The sequence below is a fragment of the Gavia stellata genome, chromosome 21, assembly GCF_030936135.1.
Source record: "Gavia stellata isolate bGavSte3 chromosome 21, bGavSte3.hap2, whole genome shotgun sequence".
In the NCBI taxonomy this organism is placed as follows: Eukaryota; Metazoa; Chordata; class Aves; order Gaviiformes; family Gaviidae; genus Gavia; species Gavia stellata.
This window is the reverse complement of record NC_082614.1, coordinates 2,618,545-2,643,365: the sequence shown is the minus strand read 5'-3', so window position 1 is coordinate 2,643,365 and position 24,821 is coordinate 2,618,545. Positions and strand designations below refer to the sequence as shown.

Sequence of the window (24,821 nt, the reverse complement as noted above, 5' to 3'; positions counted from 1 at the left end):
AAAGTCAGATAAGAATGGTCCCATCTGGCCTTAAAACTTGTGAAGTAACATCAGCTGAAGAAGAAACAGAGCAAGTTCAACCCCTGGGCTTTCTCAGAGATTTTCACCCCTAACCAAAAAAGGCAACATTTCAGAGAGAAAAAGGCAGCCTTTCTACATGCATGATTTTATCCTAGCTGCATCCCCAGCGACTGGCAGCAAGGAGTGGCTATACATAAAAGGTGCTACAGAAAAATTATCTGAAGAAATAAATCATTTAACAGCTACTTAGTCACAAGTATGACGCTTTTTCAAATACGTACATTCTTTCTGTTAGGCATAGGGCTCATTTCACATACAATATTGTTTGTTTCCTGAGAGCACCCAAAAACATTACAAACATAAAATTACGAGAAGAAAAATACCTATAGTTAAAATCAGGGAAGCAATTAAAAAGCTCTTTTACTAGAGAAGATGGGGTTTTTTCCAACTAAAGACTGATACGTACTTTCTATGGATCCCGTTCACATTTGTTAAAGTAGTCTGCTACACACACTACAATATATGTGACTTGTTTATAAAAATAATAATAATAAAAAAAAGAGATTATAAAAATAGCACATCTTTGGCACGTTACCTTAATTTCTTCAGGTTTAGGGCTACCTAATCCATCTTCCACCTCCATTTTAAACTCAGCCAGCTGTGTCGGAACCATGTTGACCATGGGACTTTCCATCATTCCCAAGGTGGTCACAGTCTCTGAACTTATTCCATCTTTGTAACTCATTACCGGGGAGAAGGCAGGGTGTTGTTCTAAAGAAGGTGGTGTTGGGAACATCCTTTGGAGATCTGCCACAGCTGAATATGATGAAATAATGTACTGTTAATCATTAAAATACAAATTCTCAAGGAAATCCACTAAAACAGAAGAGACGGAGACTCAATACTAGCTCTTATTTCATCAGTTAAAACCTAGCAAAGATTCTACAGACTTACTAAAGTTCTGACACCGGTATAAATCTAGATGAAACGTTAACTCCTTGGGATAAATTCCAACAATTCCTAGGGATACTTTGCAAGCTTCTTGCAATAAACTGGTAGATCCACAAACTCTATGTACAATTTTAACAGCAGCAAAAAAATACTTCATAATAGAAGAGTTTAATGGACATTAACGCAAAGTTCACCCCAGCAACTGTTACTAAGGCAATACAGAGTAGTTTCTTCCCTTTTTTAGAGCTGATACCGAGCCCTAAAACGGGAGGCTTTTGGAATTAGCATGCACTTAGCTGCATTTTTCCACTGACATACAGTCATTGTAGTGTCATTTGGTCCATAGCGACATAACTCCTGAAGAGAAGAGAGGCTACTGTTGCTAACACAAACATAGGCAATTTTGCTTAAGGATCAGACTGCCAGGGATCCAAAAGTGACAAGTGTCAGAGGAAGCCACAAAATTATCATTTTGTATCACAAGACCTTAAGCCAGGAAAATCCCTAAATTACTTCTCAGTAAATGAACATAATGTAATCATCCATCATATGGATCGTATGGATCTTTAAGCAAAACAAATAAAAAACCCCAACAGAAATGCTTGATAAAGTGTAATGCAATCCAACAAAACTCAGAATAAAGTCTTGTATTTTCTCCCCAGCTACCTTCTTTTTCCTTCCAGCTATCAGCTTCCATATTTATTTTGCTTAAAATTCAGAATATATGCTATCTTTTCCCAACTTGAATTAGGACAGATATTCTTTGGACATAACCAGCACGCTGGTGAATTCACTGTTAAACTACTCAAATTAGAGAAGGGTAAATTCCCATAGGTGTCTCTTCTTAAAAACTTTTTCTGACAGACTAAATGCCCAATTCCATTTCCATTCCTACACATACATCCAACCTGAGCTGACAGGACACAACGACATACTTGTATTCAATGATTTTTGCAGCCTAAAGATTATGGAAAATTCATAAATAAATACAGATGGATTTCTGACTGGTAAACACTGTGTTGTGGAAATCCAAACTGGTAAAACGTAGTACTACTCTCAAAAACTAATTGAAAAAGACAGAAATAAGTGATGGAATTAAAATTATATATAGTCTACGAATACATACACTAACAGTACATTTTTGGAGGATGCTGCAACCTTAGGATGTGTCTCACACAGAGCCAACACCTGAATGTTGTTCTTTTGTGCAGAGATGAGACAGCCAGTTTAATTCTTTAGACAAAGTGAAACAACTCAAACAGGTGAAGTCCTCTCAAAATGGAGTTCTGTTGGTAACAACAGTCAAAACTGAACCCAAAGTCCTTCACAACCTGGAGTAGTAGAATAAATAATGGGCTATGAATTATTCCCACTCAGCTCTTTATTTTTTTTTCCTTTCTCATTCTTTGAATTAAAAATTTAAAAGACCTTAGTCTTGTCCAAATACAGGATAAATTAATGTTGAAAACAGGTTCAGTAGAATGGAAAAAACCCTATTTTCCATCCAATGCTAGTATGAAATACAATCTTCAGGATGCCATCTGGATTAGCTACTGCCTCTGTTTTTCAACAAAGAGAAGTGTGCTTTAGAAATTGGATAAAGGGGGACAGGAAGGAAGGTTAAAATGAAATGTGGTCAGTAGGACTTTATTATGATGTACCAGGCATTTCAGTTCCCTGCAGATACTGCTATGCCTCGACAGCTACAAAACGGAAGTGGCGTGTATCTCTTCAACTTATTTCATACCGCTCTATAGTGTATCATTTTCTCACATCCAAGCTCGCTCCAGTTAGCAAAATTCTGCAGTGCAGATTCATAAAAAAGTTTAATTACAAAACCTCCCCCAACCCTACAGCAACAGGCTAACTATCATTATTCATTTTCATGTGTGTCATGCTTGAAAAAGCTTTGCATATTTTAAAAAGCTATGGATCAACTAAACCTGTCAAAATCCAATCTCTGTATACTTCAGACTTCTACATTTGAGTAAATCAGCACAGCTTTTATGGGTCCATAAAACTCTGACTCATCTCCTTCAGACGGTTTTTTTCCTTCTCCTCAATTTGTTCTCATTACCAGCTAAAGTTAATGAGAAGGCATTAAAGAATGATTTGCAGAGAGATTTGATTTCTGCTTATAGTAACCACAAAAATCAAACATTCTTCCTCCTCACCACTAAGTAATTTGTAATTCATAATTTGATTGGTTAGTATTATATCAAAAATTCTCACCTTCCTCCTCTCACACATACCTATACAAATTTCTCTTTCATCTCAAGAGAAATGCCACCTATATAAATAATGCAAGAAAGCCCATATATCTCAAAGAATAAAAGTTATCATTCCCAATAGTTGTTGGCACAGTCCTTACAGAAAAGCCCTGTTATTTTAATCTGCATTTCATACATTTTCAGCATACCAAATTTAAATTCTAAGTTTCCTGCACTCCTATAGCCTTCCTTGTACATGTGTAGCGAGTGCCTGCACAAGCATCTCTTCTACCATAACCATCTGTAAAAGGTTTACAATGTGTCTTCAGTTAGAACCTACTTCTTCGATTTTAATCATGCACTTCCACATCTAGACTAAACCCCAAAGGTGATTTTAGTCTGAATTTGCCGTATGCTGAATGCAATTTTCTTCCAAGACAGGATGCACCATAATGGCCAACTGGTAAGTCACAGCTTTAAATTCTTTAAAAAGAAGAACGATTTATACTTTAAAAAGGATATGGTATAAGTGACTAACTGAGATTAAATACTGAGTTGAGAATAGAGGGGATAGCTTCTAAATGACGATTTGTAACAAATCCTTCCCATACTTCTAATCTAAGACAATAATGTCAAAAGAAGAGCATCTCAAATCTCAGTAGGCACATTAAAAATATGTGTCTATATTACCATCCACTGTTTTCATTAAAATCTGCTTATCCTCTTTTAATACTGGCATCTGGTAATTACAGAACAAAATAAGGACACTACCTCTCAGTCCTGAAAAAGTGACGTTGTAAGCCTCCTACAAAAAGGCAGTATGGTAGCTCTAAGGACATTTTAACTGTCAACAAAGTGGTAATCCGTTGTTGCTACTTACTTGGTGGGTAAGGTACTGCTGTTCTACCATCCTTCCCTACAGGGCGTTCCTCAGACCCTACTGCGGGCATTTTTGATGACCGAAGAGCTGGTGATACAGCCTAAAAGCAGAATAATTACATACCATATTGAAAAATGCAGAAAATATTAGAATTCACGAGCTATTAAAAATTCTGAAAACTCTCTGAATGAGATTTCACAAGAATGAAAAATGTGTACTTTTCTACCCTCCCATTTGCTCCCCCCAAGGAGTCTGGATTTCTTTTTCCTCTCTTTGAACACTAAAACAAACAAGTTTCTGAAATATCTGCCCACATATAGACTTCCCCCCCATATACAGATATGAGCATATGTATCTATATACACACAAACGATATTGAAAATGTTATCACAAACACTGAGCTCGAAATGAATGTGACTACTCTGCTTGCTTCCATGTTTGGACTACTCTAAGGTAATAATGAGAACGCGACACTGAGAGTAAGAATGCTGTAAACAGACTGCCGCAGGGGCAGCCCAACACATGCAAGTGTTAAGTCAGGAAGAAGATTAGGTCTGTCCAGGCCAACTTCACAGAAAAAGGTAATTTTTTATTTTGACAGAACAGTCCTCTAGTAGATTTGCATATTAACTGCGACATCTTAATGGCAGTTTGTGTGGAACCACAGAACAGGGCGAAGTGGTAAATAAACTGGTGTACTTGAAAAGTACTGCCAAGAACCAGACATTAGACTTTTAAACCCTATTATCTACTATCAGGCAGTTTAGGATCACCTTCTGTATCATTATGGCTATATTAGATTAAGCTTAAAAATGGTAATTATTCAAATCTTTGCCTTTCCATGGGTCTTGATTTTTTTTCCCTAGTAATTGATGTAAATCTGCTTTTCCTTTTGTATTTCCTAATATTTCGCAACTATTCCTCTTTGCACCGAAATAAACTGCTCCTAGGAATAGAAAGAAACATGCTTCAGAGAATTACTGAAATTCAGTAAGGCTGAATTTATTTTTCTTTGGGCAGCTTCTCAGACAAGGTAAAAGAACAAATCACCAGTTAACGAAACTAGGATCTTTTCCGTAACTCTCAAACAAACACACAATGCTGACAAAAGCTAAGGACACGAAACTAGATGTAATGCATTTATAAAGCAACTACATTGCTTTACCTATGGAAGTATTCTTATAGCCTGTCTGTGCATCTGTGCAATGACTGAGTCAGCAAGTTAGTGTATACAGGTTCCCCTCAAGACTGAAAAACTGTCAGACCACACAAGCTTTGATGTTACCTAAGTGATCTCCTAATATTCCTCCATTATACACAGTGATGATTTCTCTCTTTGATGGATGTCCTGAAAGGATACCTCTCCTTGCTAGCAATTCTTCCTAGTTAAAATCCAAGTCTGCCTACCTGGAAACTCTCTCTCCTATCTACTAGGGATAATGGCTCCCCACTAGGATTCCATCCTCATCCTCCTTATTTTGGCCAAGGTTTAAGTCTACAGAACACTCAGTCCTACAAAGACTTACACCAAGCTCATCTTCATCGGAATTATCAAAGATATTATCTAGATCATGAAGCGATGGAGCCAGATCCGTCACCTGTGTGAGGCTACCAGAGCCTACTCGGCCTGCAGCATTGTCTTGCCGGGTATCTGTCAAAAAGAAAGGGAAAAACACATGAAAAATGGGAGCAAAGTTAAGAAACACCAAATGGCCTTTTTTCAATCTTACTTCTCACTCTAAACAGGGGACAAGGAAGAATCACTGAGGCCCTTTTCTATGACGTAGCCTAGAAATAGCCTTGCAGTCAAGTTTTAAGCAAGCCCTGAAGGTCAATCAGGAAAGAATGAAGGTAGCTACTGCTCAACTTTAATAATCTAAATAAATAAATAAATAATTATGTTATTATAAAAAGGACAAGCAGAATCAAGTTTTTTCCATCTCAGGAGCTGTCTATAGCTCTCACGTTACAGTAAAATGTTCAGTATGTGATTTTTCCTTTCAGATATTATTGCATAGCTTTGAGTATTTTTGCTTTGCAGAGCGAATTAAAGAGCTTTTACTCACTCACCAGTCTTAGGAGCAGAACTGAAAATAGACATGGCATCTTTTCCATCAGGAACTGATGTAGAATGACCTGTTGTGGGGACTTCCTTGGTACCAATTCCATCTTCTGACTATACAAAAAATCCAAGAGTTTTTAATAGATATTAATTTAAGCTATGTAAGGACAATTGTTTTCCTAGTCAAGCCTCATGCAGGGCTCTGGATTAAATGCTTTGAGAAGCAAAAAAAAAAAAAAAAATTAAGAAGGGAAAAGAACACAGTTGTCTGCTGTTTATCTGCATATCAGGAAAAACACAAAGTAACGCTGTGTATGATTTACAAAGGATTCCATATACATCAGTTAACTTTGATAGCCAGTACAGATCATTAGCCACCTCAATTTCTCCAGAAAACACATCTTACAGAATTTTAAGCATGGTGGCTACCCACACAAGAACAAATGAGTGAGTAGCCAGACAACGAAACAGCTCCATAATGGATAAGATACATAAGAAGTATCATGCGTACAGGGCAGGTCATGACCAAATAATGGTGATCAAATTGTTTTCTTTCACATATGGAATAACACCCCTAAGGACATGTTCAAGCCAATATAGCCTCCCTGCCACAAATCCTCTCAACAGAAGGCTGCACTAATTTTGCTCAAGGGAAGAAAAATAAACTTGGGCTGGAGAGATCTGAGCTTTGCAGTGAGACGAAATGTCAAGCTGAAGCAAGCAAGAAAAAAAAAAGCACCCAGCAAATTCTTTCATCTCTACAAGCGAGTATAAGTCTCAAAATATTTTATTCCTTAGCTTAAATCTGGAATGTGCTGCTGGTCAAGCTGCATACATACAACCAGGAAGTATTCCTTGCAACAGCAGTGTTTTCATACACAAACAGGTTCAGAGGGATGCCAGCAAATACCAGTTCAAAAATACCGCAGTGAAATGAAGTTTTTTCCTGTGAGCCGGTGCAGGAAAGAAATACATAATATCTCTGATTTTGATCTGTGGAACAGGCTTGTGTCCTCCTGAGAGCTGAAGAGCAAATAGTGTACTACAGTACTAGAAGTCCAGTAAGAACATTATTGACAAAGACTCTGGATTTACATGTTACCTTGTTCTTTTTCAAAGGATCCTTCTCAGCCCCAAGTTTGCATTTTTTATTGCCAGTGAAGCTGTACTTTATGTCACCATCTTCAAAAGTGTAAGGATCACTACTGTCTCCCAAGCCTTCTCCGGGTTGTTGTATTAGAGGCAAGGGGTCAAGATAGTTTAGTGTCTGCACTGGTTTCTGCTCTTCCAAAATTTTAAACCGTTTATTAGGTTGTGCCAAGAGCCTGAAAGTAAAAATAAACAAGCAAAGTCATCATGAAACAAAACAAACATACCTTTTACAGCAAAGAAAAATAACAGCTCTTAAGATCTGTAGCTGTCACACACCAATACAGCCTAGGTCTCACTCCATCCTCCTTCATCTAGCAGAAGTATGTTTTTTCCTCAAATAAACGATGCATTTGCCTACATTTAGTGTTAAACAACTTACTGTATTAAGAACTAGTTTGGACAGTGAAAAAAAAATTCATCTTGTCACTATATAAATCAAACCACTTTGAAGTACACATAACCTTTTCAGCCTAGCAAACTCCATTGTAATTACCAAAATCAATGTTGTCATAACTCAAAAATTCTTCCTCAATTAATTTTAGCTTATACATTTTCATTAACTACTCTCTTTGGTACATTTTTTTCTATGCATTTTCAGAATACAAAAGTAATTTTTAGGCTGATATAAAATAAATTCAAATTCTCATGCTAAAGTTAAAAATAAATAAGTAAGTATCTTTGCATAAAAGAAAATCCATGTTTAAAAAACAAAAAAAAGAGACAGCTAAAAATTCCTTAAGATTTAGGTAGTTCGTGTTCTTCCCTGAGGAAGACACTGTATGTTAACCATAGTTTTTCTAAAGTAACATTTACAACAGATTAGCATTTGCTCTTTTCTGTGTACTGACCAGGGAGACCGTTGGGGTTTTCAGTTTCAATCCCACAGAGACTGAAGTTAATAGCAAAGCTTCTATCTATTTCAAAGATCCGACAGCGAGTTTACAAAAAAGCAGTGTTATTCCGTAATATAGTATCAGCTACTACTTACAGAAAGCACGGTACAGTGCAATTTTAAACCCACACAATTGGACAAACCACACTGAGGTGCCTCTGCAGTGCCATAAACAGAATTTCACTCAAAACCAAGCATTTATGTAGCTGGAAGCTGCATAACTAAACACAGATTTTCTGTTTTTAAACGATCGAAAGACATAAGCTTAATAAAACTCTTACATTTGCTCAAATTACTGTGATATAGGTTACAAAAAGATTTATCAGTTCTTATAACGCCCAACAGAAAGCCAGATATGAAAAAAATAAGGCATACTACAACAGCACATTTCTATTTAAGTATTTATCGTTATCTCCAGCATACATCATCCTTCATGTTACAGCGAAGCCTTCTACTTGTTCCAGTTTCAACTGAAAACAGAGTTTGGTCATGCTTCTAATTTAATAAAACCACCACTCAGATCAGTTTGCGCTCTCACCTTTTCAGTGCAGTGCTGTCCGAGTTTATTTCCATCTTGGCATCGTATCTCTCACACGGAAGATCTGGCGGCCTGAACTCTGGATCGTCACTTGATGGGACACTATAGGTCCTCCACATAGCTAGTGACTCGTTGTTCTGAATTATGCCACAGTATAATGCTGTCTCACTGACCTCTGCCATCAGAGGTAACCTCTGTCCAACAAGGACTGTCCTATCATCTAAGCTGGGCAACGGCTGAAGCTCCAGCCCACTGCCATAGAGTGCTGGGTTTACAGGTACGGAAGGTGGGTCCAGATTCTCTGCCTCCTGACCTCTCGGCTGGGGGCTAAGTGTGGGAGGCAGAGGGGAAGTAGGGGAATGGGGTGAATCCATAGGATTCATATTAATTTGCTTGCTTGGATTTCTAGCAGGTATAGACAGCGGCTTCTCGTATTTTCTGGAATTAGGGACTTCTAAAGAGGGCTCCATTCCTGCTAATCCCAGTTTCTGCCCTGATGTGTCCTGCTCCATGCATAGCTCTTCAGTCACAGAGGGCCGATGGTGAAATGGCATCATAGGCCTTTTTTGCAGTTTATCTCCTTTTTCCTGTCTCTCTGTTGTTTTGTGCTTTGAAGAGGCGGGAGGTGGCAATGATGAAGACGATGATGTTCCCACGCTGAATCCTGGCTGATTTATCGTTGGGGGACGACTGGAGCCAGCAGCACAACGCTGTTTGAAAACCTTGTGCCTGAAAGCAAAGGCAGAAACAAGTCACTGCATGGTTTGTACGGTTATCTGATCTAATGGGAAAAAACCAAAAACCCCGAAGAGGAGCATTGAGAAATCTTATGTCTATTCCTGATCTTTTAACAGATTCTGATCTGGACCAGGTTGTTCAAGCCAACTTGGCTGCAGTTTCTCTGACCTATAAAATGGAAAATGACAGTCTCTAGGAAATGGCATCCAAAGGAAAGATTTGATGTTTATAAAAGCTTAGTACTGCTCAGATGGAAGGTAATATAACAAAAAAATCCAAGCTACTGTTGTTTTCATTACCCTAAAGAAAGACAGCCTTTCAAATAAAATGACTGCTGTGGAACTACACCACTACTCTTGCACACTCTCGAGCATCTGTTACAAAAGATACAGATCAGAATTGTTTTAGTTGTGTTCACAGACGCAATACATGGCAGGATGCTTGGTAAGGAAAAACAAGCACAACTCTAGTCCAGGAAAAAAAAAAAAAAAGTAAAAAGTAACGACCAACTGATGAAGAAAGCATGAATAAATATTATAGAATATTCAAAACCCAAAAAGCAGTAACATACAAATTTATTACTGGCTTCATATTTTAATACAGCTTTTTTCAATTTGTATCCAGTATCTTTGAGACTGGGAAGCACAGGACTGAATTTCAGTATTTCAGGTACTGCTGAACAGTATTTTCATCATACAGCTGATGGCCCCCAAGGATGTTCCAACAGGGACATCTAACTCTATCCATATTTTTATTGGCCTTTTTTGTTTGGGGTTCTTTGTTTAGTTGCTTGGTTGGGTTTTTTAAGCTAAGCAGAAATTGAAAGGCATATTGTGCTTAATATTTATACCTGTTTAAAGTTCAATACCGTTTTAAAACCAATCACTCCATCCCTATTTTTGTTTATAAACAACAATATCTAGGAGAGCAAAAAAACATTTCAAAACATGCTTCTTACCCACGAAGATAAACTACATTATGGCATGTAAAGTAGACTACTAGATTGAAGAAAACCACTTCTGCTTTTATGAATTAGCTATGAAAACATCCAAGTTTTATAGTACACAACGGCTGTCAAACAGTACGAATGCAACTTCTTGTACTTGCTACATCTTTCTCCTGTAACCATCCATGTTGTGTGGTATTGTCCTGGCTTCCTTTGTGGGCTTGGCTGTTATCGGGACATGCTGAAATTCTCTGCCGCAGCAGATGGTCTTTAGCTGCAATCACCCACAACGTGGAGCTAATGCCCTAGTAACTGAAGATTTGCCTTAAGCGTGTTCTTGTAACATTGCATTGACTTAATTCTCCATCATTCACCGTATTTTAACTGACCGCAGAAAATTATTTTAGACAGTCTGTTGTTCAACACACAAAGTTGGGTCTATAGAAGACTGAATTTTATGCCAAGTACCAGACAACCCTTTAAGACTCCATATTTAAGATCATATCTTGACATTTATACAATACATAGAATGGGCACAGTAACGACTAAACCAGTATCTGTATGACAGTAGCTGTCCCGTTTCTACAGCTACACAGAAAATTTTTATTGCTGTTTGAAATCAGGTACCACCTTCATTTTAAGGATAACGTTTTCATTTCCCAGTTGCTGTGTTTACTAACTCCAGCATGATGTAGTTATTGCTGGAGGCGTTAAAAGACAGTGTGAAATTGCAAATGCAGCTGAACCTATCCACAGAATCAAGTTTCCATTGTCCACTATTGATTCCCCATGCTTTCCAGGCAAGGCTGGACCTCAGTTTTCCATAGGAAACACCTGGCATCCTGACAAAACATTTATCTGTTCCGCATTCTTGAGTATATACATACAAGCAACAAATAATCAGGGGCAAAGAGCAAGGCTGCAGAAGAGCAACACTTTCACTTCAGATACAGCACAGAGTCTCCAGGTTGAACACTCTGCCCTCTGTATGATGCACAATTCCTGCACATCCCTTTATCTCTTCTTCTAAGTACACAAAGAACCACCAGCTTCACGAGAAGTCAAACACAAAAGGTACAAGGGGACACAATCTTGCTCCATTCAATTTTGGACAATGGAAATTTAACAACCCTTCGGAGATTGTGAGAACGCTACATCCCTACATTTCTCTGTACAGCCAAATCTATATAGAAAGCTCTGCAGAGACTGCTGTGGCAGGTAACACATGTAAGGATTTGGTTAGACAATATATGAATGTTACTAACAACAGCATTATTCTTGAGTTTGCCTTGCTGTTAAAAGAAAAATAAAGAAGAAAAAAGAAAACGAGCCATGCCTCAACCAGATGAAAAGCACAGAATCATTTTGGCCACATCACCAGCTGTTGTGTTGACTATTATTTTGGCAAAGACCCTTATTGCAGCTGGGGAGAGGCGGGGGAGACGGTGGGGGGACAAGACAGAAAAAAAAAAAATAAAAAAATCTATGTACCAAAGGGGTTAGCATAACACGATCAGCATTTCTGTTTGATCATAGGAATGACATTTACATCTGTGCATACTTAAGGAATAACTTCTCTAGGTCATAAAAACATCTTTACCAATCTTATAAATGGATGGTGACCTTAGGAATTGAAAATTTCAGTAGAAGCTGTTTCACAGGACTATTTCACTGGAAACTGTTTTCTTCTAGCCCTGTAACATCTCTCTGATAATTTTAAGAAAGTTAAGCAGAATTGTTGGTGCTGGTTTGCCTTTCCTGAGTCAGCAGTACTGGAACTTTAAGCATCCATCAAAGACAACAGATAATTTAATAAACTGTTAAAGTGTCTGTGTAAGTGAGCTGTGATTTCTTTTTGATCAGTTGACAGTGGATGACCATGCTGCAAAGGTTTTATATTCTCTTGGGTGTTTTTTGGTGTCCAATGAGTCACGGCAGACTGACCAGAGGCACGTGAGTAAAGTGTTTCTTAGGGATATTTTTCCTCTTCCTCCAAACAGGGATAGTAGCACTATCCCTCAATCACGATGCTCTGAAACTTTGGCAGCTTCTGTCCCTCTTCATCCTGCATCTTACCACTCCAAACTTTAAAGCTCCCATCTTTGAAAAGCCTGAAGGATGAGCTCATTACGAATGAGAAATGTTTGAGTGATTCTAGCCCCCATTCTCTAGTCTGGGATCATTTTTCCACTCAAGTTGACTACTGCGAGTGACAACGATAAGAGATGCATATTATTCACCTGAATATGAGTGATGATCACAGTTTTGATATTAGAGTTCCCTCTTCTCTCAGCTAAAACATAACTCCCCTTTGTAAGTGTACCTGTCTGAATTAAACAGGGCTCTTCCAATATGATAAATGCTTCCTCTCTTCAAAGCTCACCTGGAACAAGAACAACTGACTCTTTGGACTGGATCCACAAAATCCCAAGAAACAGTATTGGCAGGAACTTCCTCTTCCAAATTTGCAGTCGTAATTTGATTCCTCCTGAAGAAGATAACATTGTTTTAGTAGTTATCAACTTTTGTAAAACAAAATTTTAAAAATACATATGCATAAATTCACATATGTTCCCCTCAAATAAATTACTTCCTTCTACTTCACCTTTGAAACAGAATTTTGTCTTTAACAGCAGTTCCCTCTACTACTCCTTAAAAATTATTGTTTGATTTATGTGGGAGGATGGGACCGGCTACATCAGGTAGCTCTGTCTGGAGTTTGAGTACAAGAAGGAAGGGGCAAGAAATTTAAACTGAATCTGGAAATTTTTCTGACAAATCCAATGAGGAAATTGCATGGAAGTAGCGAAAAATAAAGATTTCAGGGCACACCATGCCATGAATATACTTCAAATCTCCAGTAATAAAGGCCTATGATACTAACAACAAGACTTTACCATATCCTTGTCAATTGAAATTTTAGTCCAACACATGTAATGCGTTACAAATATTGCCCTTAAGAGTTCTAAGCATCAAATATATACTATTTGTTCTTCAGCCACCCAACTTTCAGTCTAGTAACTACAACTGGAGCTAGAAACTGCAACCAATAAATCTGAAAGCATCTAGCTGAAGGCACATATTATAGGTTTGTAACCCCAAAGACTGTCACAATTAAGATACACCACTGCAAATACAACGCTAAGTGTTAGGAGTTTTCAGCTGAACACAGTAACAAATGTTCTTTGATAATGCTGTTCTGCATCATTAGCTTTGATTAGTGGCAAAAAGAATTCTGTGAGGAGAAACATTATCTAAGGCAAAACTATTACAATTTTAACTACATATTACGTGTTATTAATAAAAAAAATGCATCAGGACTGCTGCCTTACTTGGACTGTGACCTGTTGAGAATGCATTCCTTCCAGACACGGTGAACCATATGATTGTGAAATTTTGGAGTAATCTTGCCTGATTTCTTTGGACTGTGTACGCTGACTGTCCCCTCCTGTACAGCTGAATGGCTGATATTGCTCTGAGAGCATCCACTTTCTCCTGCAATATAAATTAAGCATTAATGTTATAGCTGTTCTTAATACTCACATTTGATACTTTTTCCTGAAAAGCCTCTTACAAGGCTGCTGACTACCCCGATGTTCACATTCACTAGAAAATGCTTAAAGCATCATTACAGAAGACCGACTAAACTACATTTCAAAGCAACACCTCCCTTTGGGGTAACAAAGATGGCACTAGGTTATACCAGGTACACGTGCAACACAGTCGTGTGAGTACTGCACCTCACGTGAGATAATACGCTCTGCCGCTTATATGGAGGTAGTTTAGATAGCCCCCTACAGCCTTGTATTGAACCACTAAGAAATAGTGCAGAAAGAGTTTTTTCACAATTATCCTAGACGTTAAATTTGAATTGATATAGTCTTCGGTGAGTTGCTTTAAAGACTAAATTTATTATAATACGGATGGTTCTAAAAGCATCTATGAAGACAACTGATAATTTACGTAGACTATTTCAAAGCAAGAATCAGTTCTTTACACTCGAGATAAAACCTCACTGAAGAAATGTGAAAGATTAGTGTGATGCTTCTTTATAAAATGCTTGAATTGAAATACCAGAATCAAAATTTGCTTTGGTAAAATCTTACAGTTGAGATGTATACTACTACAGATACTGTTCAACAGTTGATCATTACTATATGCTACTAACATAATATGTGAGGTTCTCAGTAATACTGTATGATTATCAAAGAGATAACAAATGAAGATATTACGTCAACGTGTTAATAGCCTGAAAACTCTTATTTACGTTCTGCACTTCATTTCTTTCTGTCTGTGATGCAGAAACCTTACCAGTTCTTGTATAAGCAGCTGTTTCTTTTTCTGCTATGAAAAATGTTTTGGTTTTAGATGAACTGAGATCTAACAGCCATCTTTACAAACACAAACTATAACAGTAGAGGGAGCTTTAGGTTCATTTGGCCTGGCGACTGAGTAACACTGCTCTGTGCTCTGGATGGAAAAGTAAGTAAGGATATGCCGCATTTTAACAAGGTCAAATCAGTGTACAGAACACTTCGTCCTTCTGCCTGATGCAATTTAAGAAGCCTTAAGAATGAAACGCTGAAAGGATTCACTGTGATACATCACTGCGTCTAACAAGGTAATTCTGCTGATTTCTATTGGGTGACTTTCAAAATACAACTTTTAAAATTGTCCACAAGCTGCCTAACCCTGTATCTTCTTTGATTCTTCATGCTTACATATTTTTTCTCCAGTTAGACCTTCCCTGATTCTTTTTTTGTAGAGAATTCTAATTAGAAAAAAAAAAGATGCAGTCAAAACTGTAAATCCCTAGACATACTGAGGCTTGTGGCTCTAACAATTTATTTCACTGGCTTTCAAATGTTCTACAACATTGTGAACTTGACAGATGATCAAAAAAACAGGTCAAAACTTCAGAATTAGCAAATCTGTCCTCTTTGTCGGGGGGGAGGAGAGGGGAGGGAGGAATGTGTGTATATAAACGTAATGCACACACATATACATTGCATACATCAAAAGCAGGACAGTTTCAACTGCCAGGGGAAAAAAAGTGTGACGGAAAGGGAAGGATAAGAGGTATGAGAGGATAACCAAGGATCTACCAGAGCTTTCAAGTTACATTTGAGTGCATTAATTATTGTTTTCCAAAATTCTGTAATATTTTTATACATTACAATACAGCAACACATGGCATAACATGAAACAGAACTTCGCAGCAGGCAAAAACATACAGCGACACTGATTTTTATCCATGAAGATCACTGATGAAATACTGGAACACACACAAATAACTACGTCGTATAGTGGCACAAATACTGGAGGACACAACCAGCCACTCACCAGAGGTCACTTCACAGTCCCTACGGTGCAGGCTGTTTCTACACATGAAAAATGCCATTCCCTAGCTTCAGTAGCAATTTGTTTCATTACATACTTTAGGCTGAAAGAGACCTGAAGAGATCATCTAGTCCATGCCCTGCTTCTAAGCTGGATCAACATATTTGACTAATCTGTTCTTTAAGAACAAACAAACAAAAAACCCCCAACAAAACGCAAAAAAAACCCAACAACCCACCCACCTCTCTGCTAATGGCAATTCTGTAGCTTCCCACCAGCCAATTTATTCTAACACTTCATTATCCTTCCTCAGAGAAAGTTTTTCCTCATGTTTAACCTAGTTTTGCTTTGCTCCAGTTTAGGTTCATCACATATTGGTTGCAGAGAAAAGATTATTCTTTTTCTCCTTTTATGTCTCTGAAGACTGTTACATGGTCTCTCCTTCAAATTTCTCTTCTCTAGACTAAACAACCTCAATTCTTTCCATCTTTCCCTGCAGGTCCGGTTTGCAAAGTCTATAATCATTCTCACTGCAGTTTTCTGGACTCCATCCAATTTGTCCACATCTTTAAGTGTTCAAAACTGGACATGGTACTACAACCACATTTCTACTAGCATGGGGCAGAACTGAAGTATTATTTGTGTGCCTCAGACTAATCCAGTTTACCTATCCCACTTACTGATTCTGAACTGCATGACATGTTTTGCCAATGCATTTCTCCAGTTTTTCAAGGTCTTTTAAAATGGTGTATGATACAATATAAAGGAATCCTTTCCTTGTTCGCTGGAGAGGCACCCCTCTGATACAATTTCATATTGCCCTCAAACAATAGCAGAGATCAAACAAAAACTGTGGCTGCCAGATTGGACAATGGAAATCTTTTTTAGATATTAATAGTTTATAAATATTGTAAAACAGAATCTCCTTGTGATACTGTACAAGTTTAACAGCAATCTGAAAAATTTTAAAATACAATAGCACATTAAAATACGCATCGATACTTTAATAGAGATTATTATTTAGAAGTTGATTGTCTTGCTTCAGTTAGGTACTAATAAGCTTTTTGCTTATTTTAACTATCAGCTGCCCTGAAAAACACTATTCAAAGTGAATTTAAATCTCACATTCTATATTATTAGCAGTAAATACTAAATACTTTGATTGTCTTCATATACAGGCACTGTTCATGAACAAGTGAATCCATCTGTTGCCATACAGGAAATTCCATGTAAATGTAAGAACGAACTTTTTACTGTGAAGGTGGTCAGCCATTGGAACAGGTTGCCTAGAGAGATTGTGGAATCTCTGACCTTGGAGATATTAAAAACCTGACTGGACAATGTCCTGAGCAACCTGCTCTACCTGACCCTGCTTTGAGCAGAAGGGTTGGATAAGACAATCTCCAGAGGTCCCTTCCAACCTCAACTATCTTGTAATTCTGTTAGTAACTGGCAAGTCTGTAAAGAGCAAGTCCAGAAGACAATCTACACAGAAAAAAAATAATTAGGTGTAAACGTGCCTTCAAAACATTTTTTTTGAGGGGAAAAAAGAAATCACTGAATTTCTTTTTTCCATATCAGGTATTTTCTTTTTTTTTTTTTTTTTACTTTATTATCTTAGAAGTTTGCACTCAAACAGATGTTTGACTCTTCTGTTCCTTAGTTCTCATTTGAAACTGCAGTCTTGAATTTGTTACAGCATAACCACACTGACAGCAACTAATCTTAAGGTCTTGTCTGCATTCCAGATGATGACAGGTTACAGATATTTATTTTCATTTCTGAGGAGCAACAGAATATACATATTCATTTCAACAAAGCAAGATATTAAGGATACCAAGCATTTGGATGGCTTCTGAGATTAGAACTACTATGGATCCAAATACTTGAAAGGGGCATACTCTATCCAGACGGAACACGTAACTCACTTGCAAATATTATGCAGCACTCCGTTTGCCATCTGCATATGATGCAAGCCTATGTCAGACCTCATTTGGGAAGCCCAGCTCCTTCTTACCAGTTCCAGAGACTTATGCATTTCTTTTGAATGGCCCTTAATTAAAACCCAACTGTGTTGGGCAAAAAGAGTAGCTAACATTTGCAAATTTTTATTATACCAACATGTATTTCTAGCTCTTTACAAAAAAAGCTACATACTCTTGTATGTTCAGTGTAGTCTTGTAGCACAATGAATCAACACCCTCCTCTCATCCCAATGCAAGAAAACCAACACTTCATAAACACTGGCACAAGTTGTCTAGGACAGTCAGAATCTAGTCTCTCAGGTATTTGCACTACTGCACAAAGACAATGCAGTTAGAGAAAATGGAGCTTAACTGAATTCACAATGTTTTGTCTAACGATGTGTCTTCTTCTGGGGTGCTTCAGGCATGGGCTTTCATTTACCACAGACCTACAGAAAAAGTCCTCTCCTATCCTTCAGTCTATTGCCTCTCTTTAATCTGCTACCGTTCACATACTTATCCTCAACTTACCATGAGCTATGCAAAAATCAGACTGACTCCAGCCTCCTAATTTATTGCTTACCCACAACGGCCTGTTCTGGAGAAGTGGGTGGAGTGAGTGGCATCCCACAGGTACTAGCAGGATCTTTCACGCTTCCAAGCCCCTGCTGTCCCACATTTATATGGCCTCCAGTACCGGCAGCGTTCTGTGACATGGGGATGTCACTCTGGGAGATGAGAACAAAGGCTGAAGGATATACCATCCTTACACCACCTACAAAGAAATGGAAAAGTCTCAAAAGTCTTAAATATACCTGGTAATATTCAGCAGCCCTAGCTACTTCAACCCGTTTTCAATGGCAATTAGACAAAACTTATTATCCGAAATATAAAGAGCTAAGGAATTTCACATACTAATATACACCTAACCCTCCATAACCAGTGCAGTGCTGAAACAAGTAGCTTGACACTGTGAATAATAGCATGTGGGATACAGGGAGTACAGAAGCTTGAGGCAAGATAACTAGTCAGATGTTCTGGTGTCAAGAGAGCTACAAGAGAAGATAGGAAAATTATAACGGCTGTTTCTGATTAATTAGATTGATTTTTTTTTTTTTTTTTTTTTTAAATCATGTGGAGGAAAATAATCCTTCAGGCAGAATACTGAAACTTACCAACAATGACTTCAACTGCCACAGGGAAATCGTTGTCATATCCCAACTCTTCTTCCTCTTTCATGCCTTCTTTTTTCTTCAGCACCATAGGGTAAAAATACTGCCATTCCTCCATCAATTTACGAGTTGCTGGGTCTGACATCTTATAGGATTGGCCCGTGAGTGTACCATTTAAACCGTAAGGACTCACCAAAACTGCAAAGTAAGAAACAAGAGTCCCTACAGTATGCGTATTTCAGCTATGTACTAGCCAGGCTCTGCCCCTCCAGCTCCAGTCACTGTTCCATTCGCATGCTGATTTAAGGTCTGTCTTCAGGGGAAAGCTACTGCAAGATCAGGTAAGGGTGTGAATTTAAAGCTACGTTACGCTGCACTAGCTTCCTGTACAGCCATCCTTACTGAGCTAAAAATGGACCTTTTTGCAGTTTAATTTAATAATTTCCACAATGAACTAATCTAAGTGTACCAAAAGAGCACTCACTCTGGCAAAGGGATGACCATACATGGAAGTAACAGAGGACAGATATTCAACAATAGGGTTTTTACCAGGAACATATGGTACTAGAGACTTCCCAGCATTAAAACGGCTGGAGATAACAGTATATGAAGATGACTACAGTCATGACAAATAAGGAGAACTAGTTGCTCAACAACAGGTATTTCCATTTGGACTCAATTTTGCTTTTAGTCCTATTTGATTTGAGAGAGTAATGGATTTAGCTCACTGAAATAAAACCTTCTATGATTTAAGTGTCTGAGCCTCTGTCAAAACTCACATTTAGAAACAAAATGTTTTTCAATAAAGCTTCTATAAATTAACACCTCTATAAATGCTCATTTTATAAGTTTCTGGGTGTTTCTTTACTGTATGTTTGATTTTATAAAGATTTCTTGCTTTAATTGCTTTGAAATTATAATTTCAGACTGTAGTAAAGACAGTATAACTCAATGACTCAAATATTCTTCAATTTTTTTAATGTAGAGCATTGCACCACAATTGCATCATGAATTTAATAAGCCATTAATTTAATTCTGTAAAACCCTGATTTCTTACACTGGCAAATAAATAGACACCTTCAAGTTTTTCATTGTTTCTGATATATTTTCACACACACACACCATTTTTTGGTTTTTTTTAAAGAAAAAAAACCAAAATACTTGACAATCTATGAATGAAAAGTACTCCTGAATTAGATAAGTTCAGTATCACGTAGCATTGAAGTTACAGATTTGAGCCCACTGACCTAGACACCATGTAAGAAAATCCAATCAGTGCACTCACTTTCTTAAATAGTAAGTCCTTTTAAACGCAAATGATTAATTTCTTTGTTTTATTTACTATATGCATGCACCTTTAAAAACAGTGTTAATGAACAGAAAGCTCTGGAAAATTCCCATACCCTTTATGGCTGGCTATAGTGTTGAAGTCCTAACAACATTTTCCCTTACGTCCACAACTTCCTGAATAGAAATTTAACCCATTTGAAGAGTTACTTAATCTTACTTTATTCACCTCTGAAGATACCATCACCAGGAGCGAAGTCCCTGCCACACAGAAGTGAGGTTAAGCACACAAAGTTCCAAAACCAGCTCTCTTACCTTGGAACGGCGACGGTGAGGACTGGGCCATATGGATATGCTCTTCGTTGATCAGGTAGATGGGCTGGTGTTGAGCAATCTCCACACTCGTGCACACATTGCTTTCCCCATGAAGAAAGAATGTGAAGGCACATGACAAATGTTCACTGGAGGAGGGGGGAGACAAACGAGAAACAGATCTATTAGCATGTTAATGAACTCATAGGAGGTAGAGGTTCCATAGCCTTAGAGGCCAAATGCATACTCTTCTCTTTTGCCACTTGTGGCTACCGAATACAGGTTCACTGACTGATTGATAACCATACATGACAGAATAACCTGTCGCTAGACAACTATTTGACAATGTTAGCAACTATCTCAAATATTTGTTTTTCTACTTGTTTCAATTAAGAAGATCATTACAAACAGAAAAACAGGATTCAAGCAGTAAAAATAGGGGTCTTGAGAAATTCTTCAAAATTCCCTCTGCAATGGGTTCTAGCTGAAAAGGAATAAAAAAGGAATAGGAAAGATGTTTGTCTAACACCTCAGGAGAATCTCCACTGAAGAAAATACAAGCACATGAATATTACAGAAAGTTGATAATGGTCTAAGATGAATCATGGATTTGCCACTGACGATTATACTTATTTGAAATGAATGCTATGTAAAATGTTCCCACTTTATTCTACCCATAGAGTGACCTCCCATCATAGCTAACTATTTGCTTAAATATTTCTTGCCACAAAGCCACGAGAAAAAAGAAAACAAAACACCTTTCATGCCTTTTATCATTATTTTAATCAACTAAAAATTTACAGAGCTGAAGTGGTAATTATGCAGTATTTTTTCTGTCCAATACAATAGCTGCGCATAGTTTTATAGCTGTCGGCTTTGGCACTGGGCCAGCCATAATGTAACCAGTATTTTAAAGACAGCTCTTAACTACCTTCACCAGAAAGAAATAACCCAGGCAACTACAGCAATTTCACTTTAGTATTTAAGTCAACCAACTGCTCTACTACTGTCAGCTATTTTTAAACAAAGGCACTGATGGTCTAGAATAGGAAGCTGGTTTAATCTCACTAAATCTCCAACTGATTCTACGCATCGTGTAGAACAACTTTTCGTCCTGTAGTACAAGTTACTCTTCGGGGAGCCTCAAATACTACCAAAAAACCCCGAAGAAAATGGTCAGCTGAGAAAAACCTGGAGAGAAAAGGTATGTAAATGACAGTTAACAACTAAACTTCCTTGGGGCTATCATCCTGTATTCAGAAGTACTTTGTAGCAATCATTTAATTCCATGAAATAAAAGGTTTCATTAGATTTCCATTTTCACAAGGGAAAGAAATTTCACTATCATCAGTGTTGCAGAAGTTGAAGAAGATCATTAATTTACATGGGGGGGGTGGGGTGGTGGAGTGGGACTTGGGACAAAATAGGTCATAGATTCCAAGTATTTCTGTCCAGCTATCTTGCCTCAAGAAGAAAAACAAATTAATTCCTGTAAAAACCCAAGCCCTTAGTGTAAAAAAGGTGAGAAATCTGGTCTAAGATCAAGCAGACTTAATCTTTGCGAAGAGTTCAGCATGCAGCAGGTCAGCCTTTCTAAAGCAGAGAGCAAAGCTTTTTGTAAAGTAGTCGTTTTCAGCTCCTGTCTTTAGGATATTACACAGAAATCCTCCTGATTCTGCAAGCTTCCTACAGTGTTTGACTGTGAAAGTCTTGCTTGTCTTCTATTGAACTGAAGAAAAAAATAGCCCTCTGGGACCACACAGGGACTCTTTCAAGTCTCTTGCAAAGTGGTCTGGCATGAACAAATCACGTGCAATCTTATGCAACATTCACAACTACCCATAAACACTGTCAGAATAAGAAATAGACAAAAATCAGAGTTTAAAAGACAAAAGATTCATTTGTTTTTGCAGGGAAGGGAATGCGTGCCACTAACTTCTTCAACTGAGAATCAGCTCCCACCAAAATTAATCATGAAGTTCAGAAAATTAAATAGCCTCGGATCAAAAGTGTATGCAACTAATTGCAGGAAAAAAGATATACAAATACAGTATTAGCCCATCTTACTTTCCTGCAAATATGACATTAAAGAATAATAGTAGCAAATATTACTACTCATGACCAGCAATAAATAGTTCATTAGTGAAAGATGGATCATTTCTAGCACTGGATCCAAAGTAAATCATGCTCAGCTATAGAAAGTGAACCAACCAGTCTCATTCACTCAAGTATTCCCTTTCTTCAGACCTCAGCTAACAGGTCCTTATGGTACGAAGCACTCTCTGCCGGGCAAGAAAGCCTCCAGCCGGCCTGCGCACGTCCAGCCTTCAGCTTGCTTTCTGCTCCCTTCCCCAGGCCTTCCTCCTGGGGACAGTCTTAAAGTGCTTTGCAAGAGAAGGAACAGTTACATAAATGTTATGCTCCCTCTGGTGCCAGAATCACTGCTACAAGCTCAGCTTTCAAGACCAAAAATAATAAAGATCAAGGCCTGGGGCCTTCCTACACTCCTAATAATCTTCTGGCAGATTCCGAGTAAAATGTTTACTTTAGTAACAAATAAGAATTTTATTTCAAGAAAATAGTGTCAGCGCACTCTGTGATGTATTCCACTCAGGCATGTACATCCCAGCCTCCTGACATTCCTGTCTTTAGTACATTTCACACAATTCCTTAAATACCAAGCTGCAGAAATCACTCTTGCTACAAATGTGAGACAGCTCTCTGAATAAAATTCCAAGTAGAAGAAAACTTATCAAGCTAAAAACAGTCAGCCTTCAGAAGCAGACTGAGCACTGAGGCTTTACTTTTAATAATGGTTTAGCTATAGCTCTGCAGCGTATATCAAGACCTACATACTTCAAACTAAAGCTCTAAAATACATGAATTGTTCAGGTCCTCGCTAGAGTCTTCCAACAGTGTTTTACCAACATCCAGTTTTCTTAACAGATCTACTACTCTTTGTGCCAACAAAGGCACCATAAAAAAGCTAAACACAAAATGCAGATCAGACTAGAGTTTCTGAAAACATTCAGCACCATGTTCAGACAGATTTTATTTAAATTTATTTCAATCTAGTTCAAAAACTGAAGCTGACAGGCTTTTGAGAATCCACTCTACTATCTCTCCAGGTTTTTAAACTTACTCGTTTCTGTACTCTTTCTTATCTCCCTGACATTCAAAATATCAGAAACCACCAGAGAGGCATGTGAAATGGCTTCCAAACTATTTCCCCTACTCTACAAAGCCTGTTGGAATACCTTGAGCTGTCAATTTACACCTGTTCAGGACAAGTACAGTAATAAAAATATTAGCAATTTTGAATAGCTGCATTATACATTCACTTTGCACGTATTAATGAATTACACAAGGAACAAAACTAGCTTCAGAATCATGTTTTGGAGCCTATACTGCTACCCAGAGGAAAGGAAGAAGGGACAAAATCTCTTTAGGTGAAAGCATGAAAGCACGGTGACCATCGTGAGCAAGCCACCAGATACTCCTCATCCTTATCAGGGGAGTACAAGGTGCCATATATTCCCTAGAAGAAGTTCCAAGTCAGAAACCTGAATCAGACTGAAGCATCTAATGCATTAAAAAAAAAAAGTTGGGGGCATTTAAAATTATTTATGCCTTGGGTGTAGTATAGAGTGAAAATGCTTAGCCACGTACCCATGAAAGTAGTAGGAAATATACTTCAGATGGATTAATTCAGCTACCTACCATTTAGGGTTTGAGGTTTTTAATTTCTTCCTTTCCTCGGTTTTTTTCAGGCATACTAACAGTGCCACCAGAGGCAGCGGTGGCTGCAGCAGCTTTCCATCAGAAAATCTCAACACAAACTTAAGTAAGACCTATTCTTTTCATCCTATTTCACAAAAATTAGAAACATTTCAAAAGAACGCAAATCTGTAACGGTACTCTCGTCACACTACGCGGGAATTGTTGTCTCTTTTTTTACAGGTACCTTTTCGGAAACATCTTTCCTTTACAGGTGACTGATGGCTGCCTCAGTTAGGATGTCATCTTCCCAAATAGAATACATAGAACACATACAGAATATATGTTATTTCCAACTATGGCTGCATTAAGGCCGAGGTCTGAAAAATGCTGAGCACTGCGGTCTTTAGCCAGCAGAACCCTTGGGTGTATACTTTCAAGAATATTTCCACTATATTCACTGAGAGAGACTTATGTGCTAAAATTAAAACAATTGCTTAAATAAAAGGCTTCTCTTAATAGAAATACAAATAAAACAAAAAAATAATCACTCCCCAATTACACAGTGACAAATATTCTGTGTCATTTCCCTTAATTTAACTTGGCATCTGTTCTTGGTGTTTAGATCCCTACCTTTTA

At 37.8% G+C, this 24,821-nt stretch overlaps 1 protein-coding gene across 1 annotated transcript in view; it reads right to left on the bottom strand.

Annotated features, from left to right (window-relative positions):
* MED13L (mediator complex subunit 13L) overlaps positions 1-24,821 on the bottom strand; it is a 200,567-nt gene that overhangs the window by 33,871 nt on the left and 141,875 nt on the right. Inside the window, exons 5-15 of the mRNA XM_059827587.1 lie at positions 20,469-20,614; positions 18,870-19,064; positions 18,278-18,469; positions 13,723-13,885; positions 12,774-12,878; positions 8,707-9,435; positions 7,227-7,449; positions 6,133-6,238; positions 5,589-5,713; positions 4,063-4,162; positions 617-837 (exon numbers count right to left, since the gene is read on the bottom strand). Coding sequence (XP_059683570.1) covers positions 617-837; positions 4,063-4,162; positions 5,589-5,713; positions 6,133-6,238; positions 7,227-7,449; positions 8,707-9,435; positions 12,774-12,878; positions 13,723-13,885; positions 18,278-18,469; positions 18,870-19,064; positions 20,469-20,614 — 2,305 coding nt within the window. The remainder of the gene's footprint in view (positions 1-616; positions 838-4,062; positions 4,163-5,588; positions 5,714-6,132; positions 6,239-7,226; positions 7,450-8,706; positions 9,436-12,773; positions 12,879-13,722; positions 13,886-18,277; positions 18,470-18,869; positions 19,065-20,468; positions 20,615-24,821) is intronic.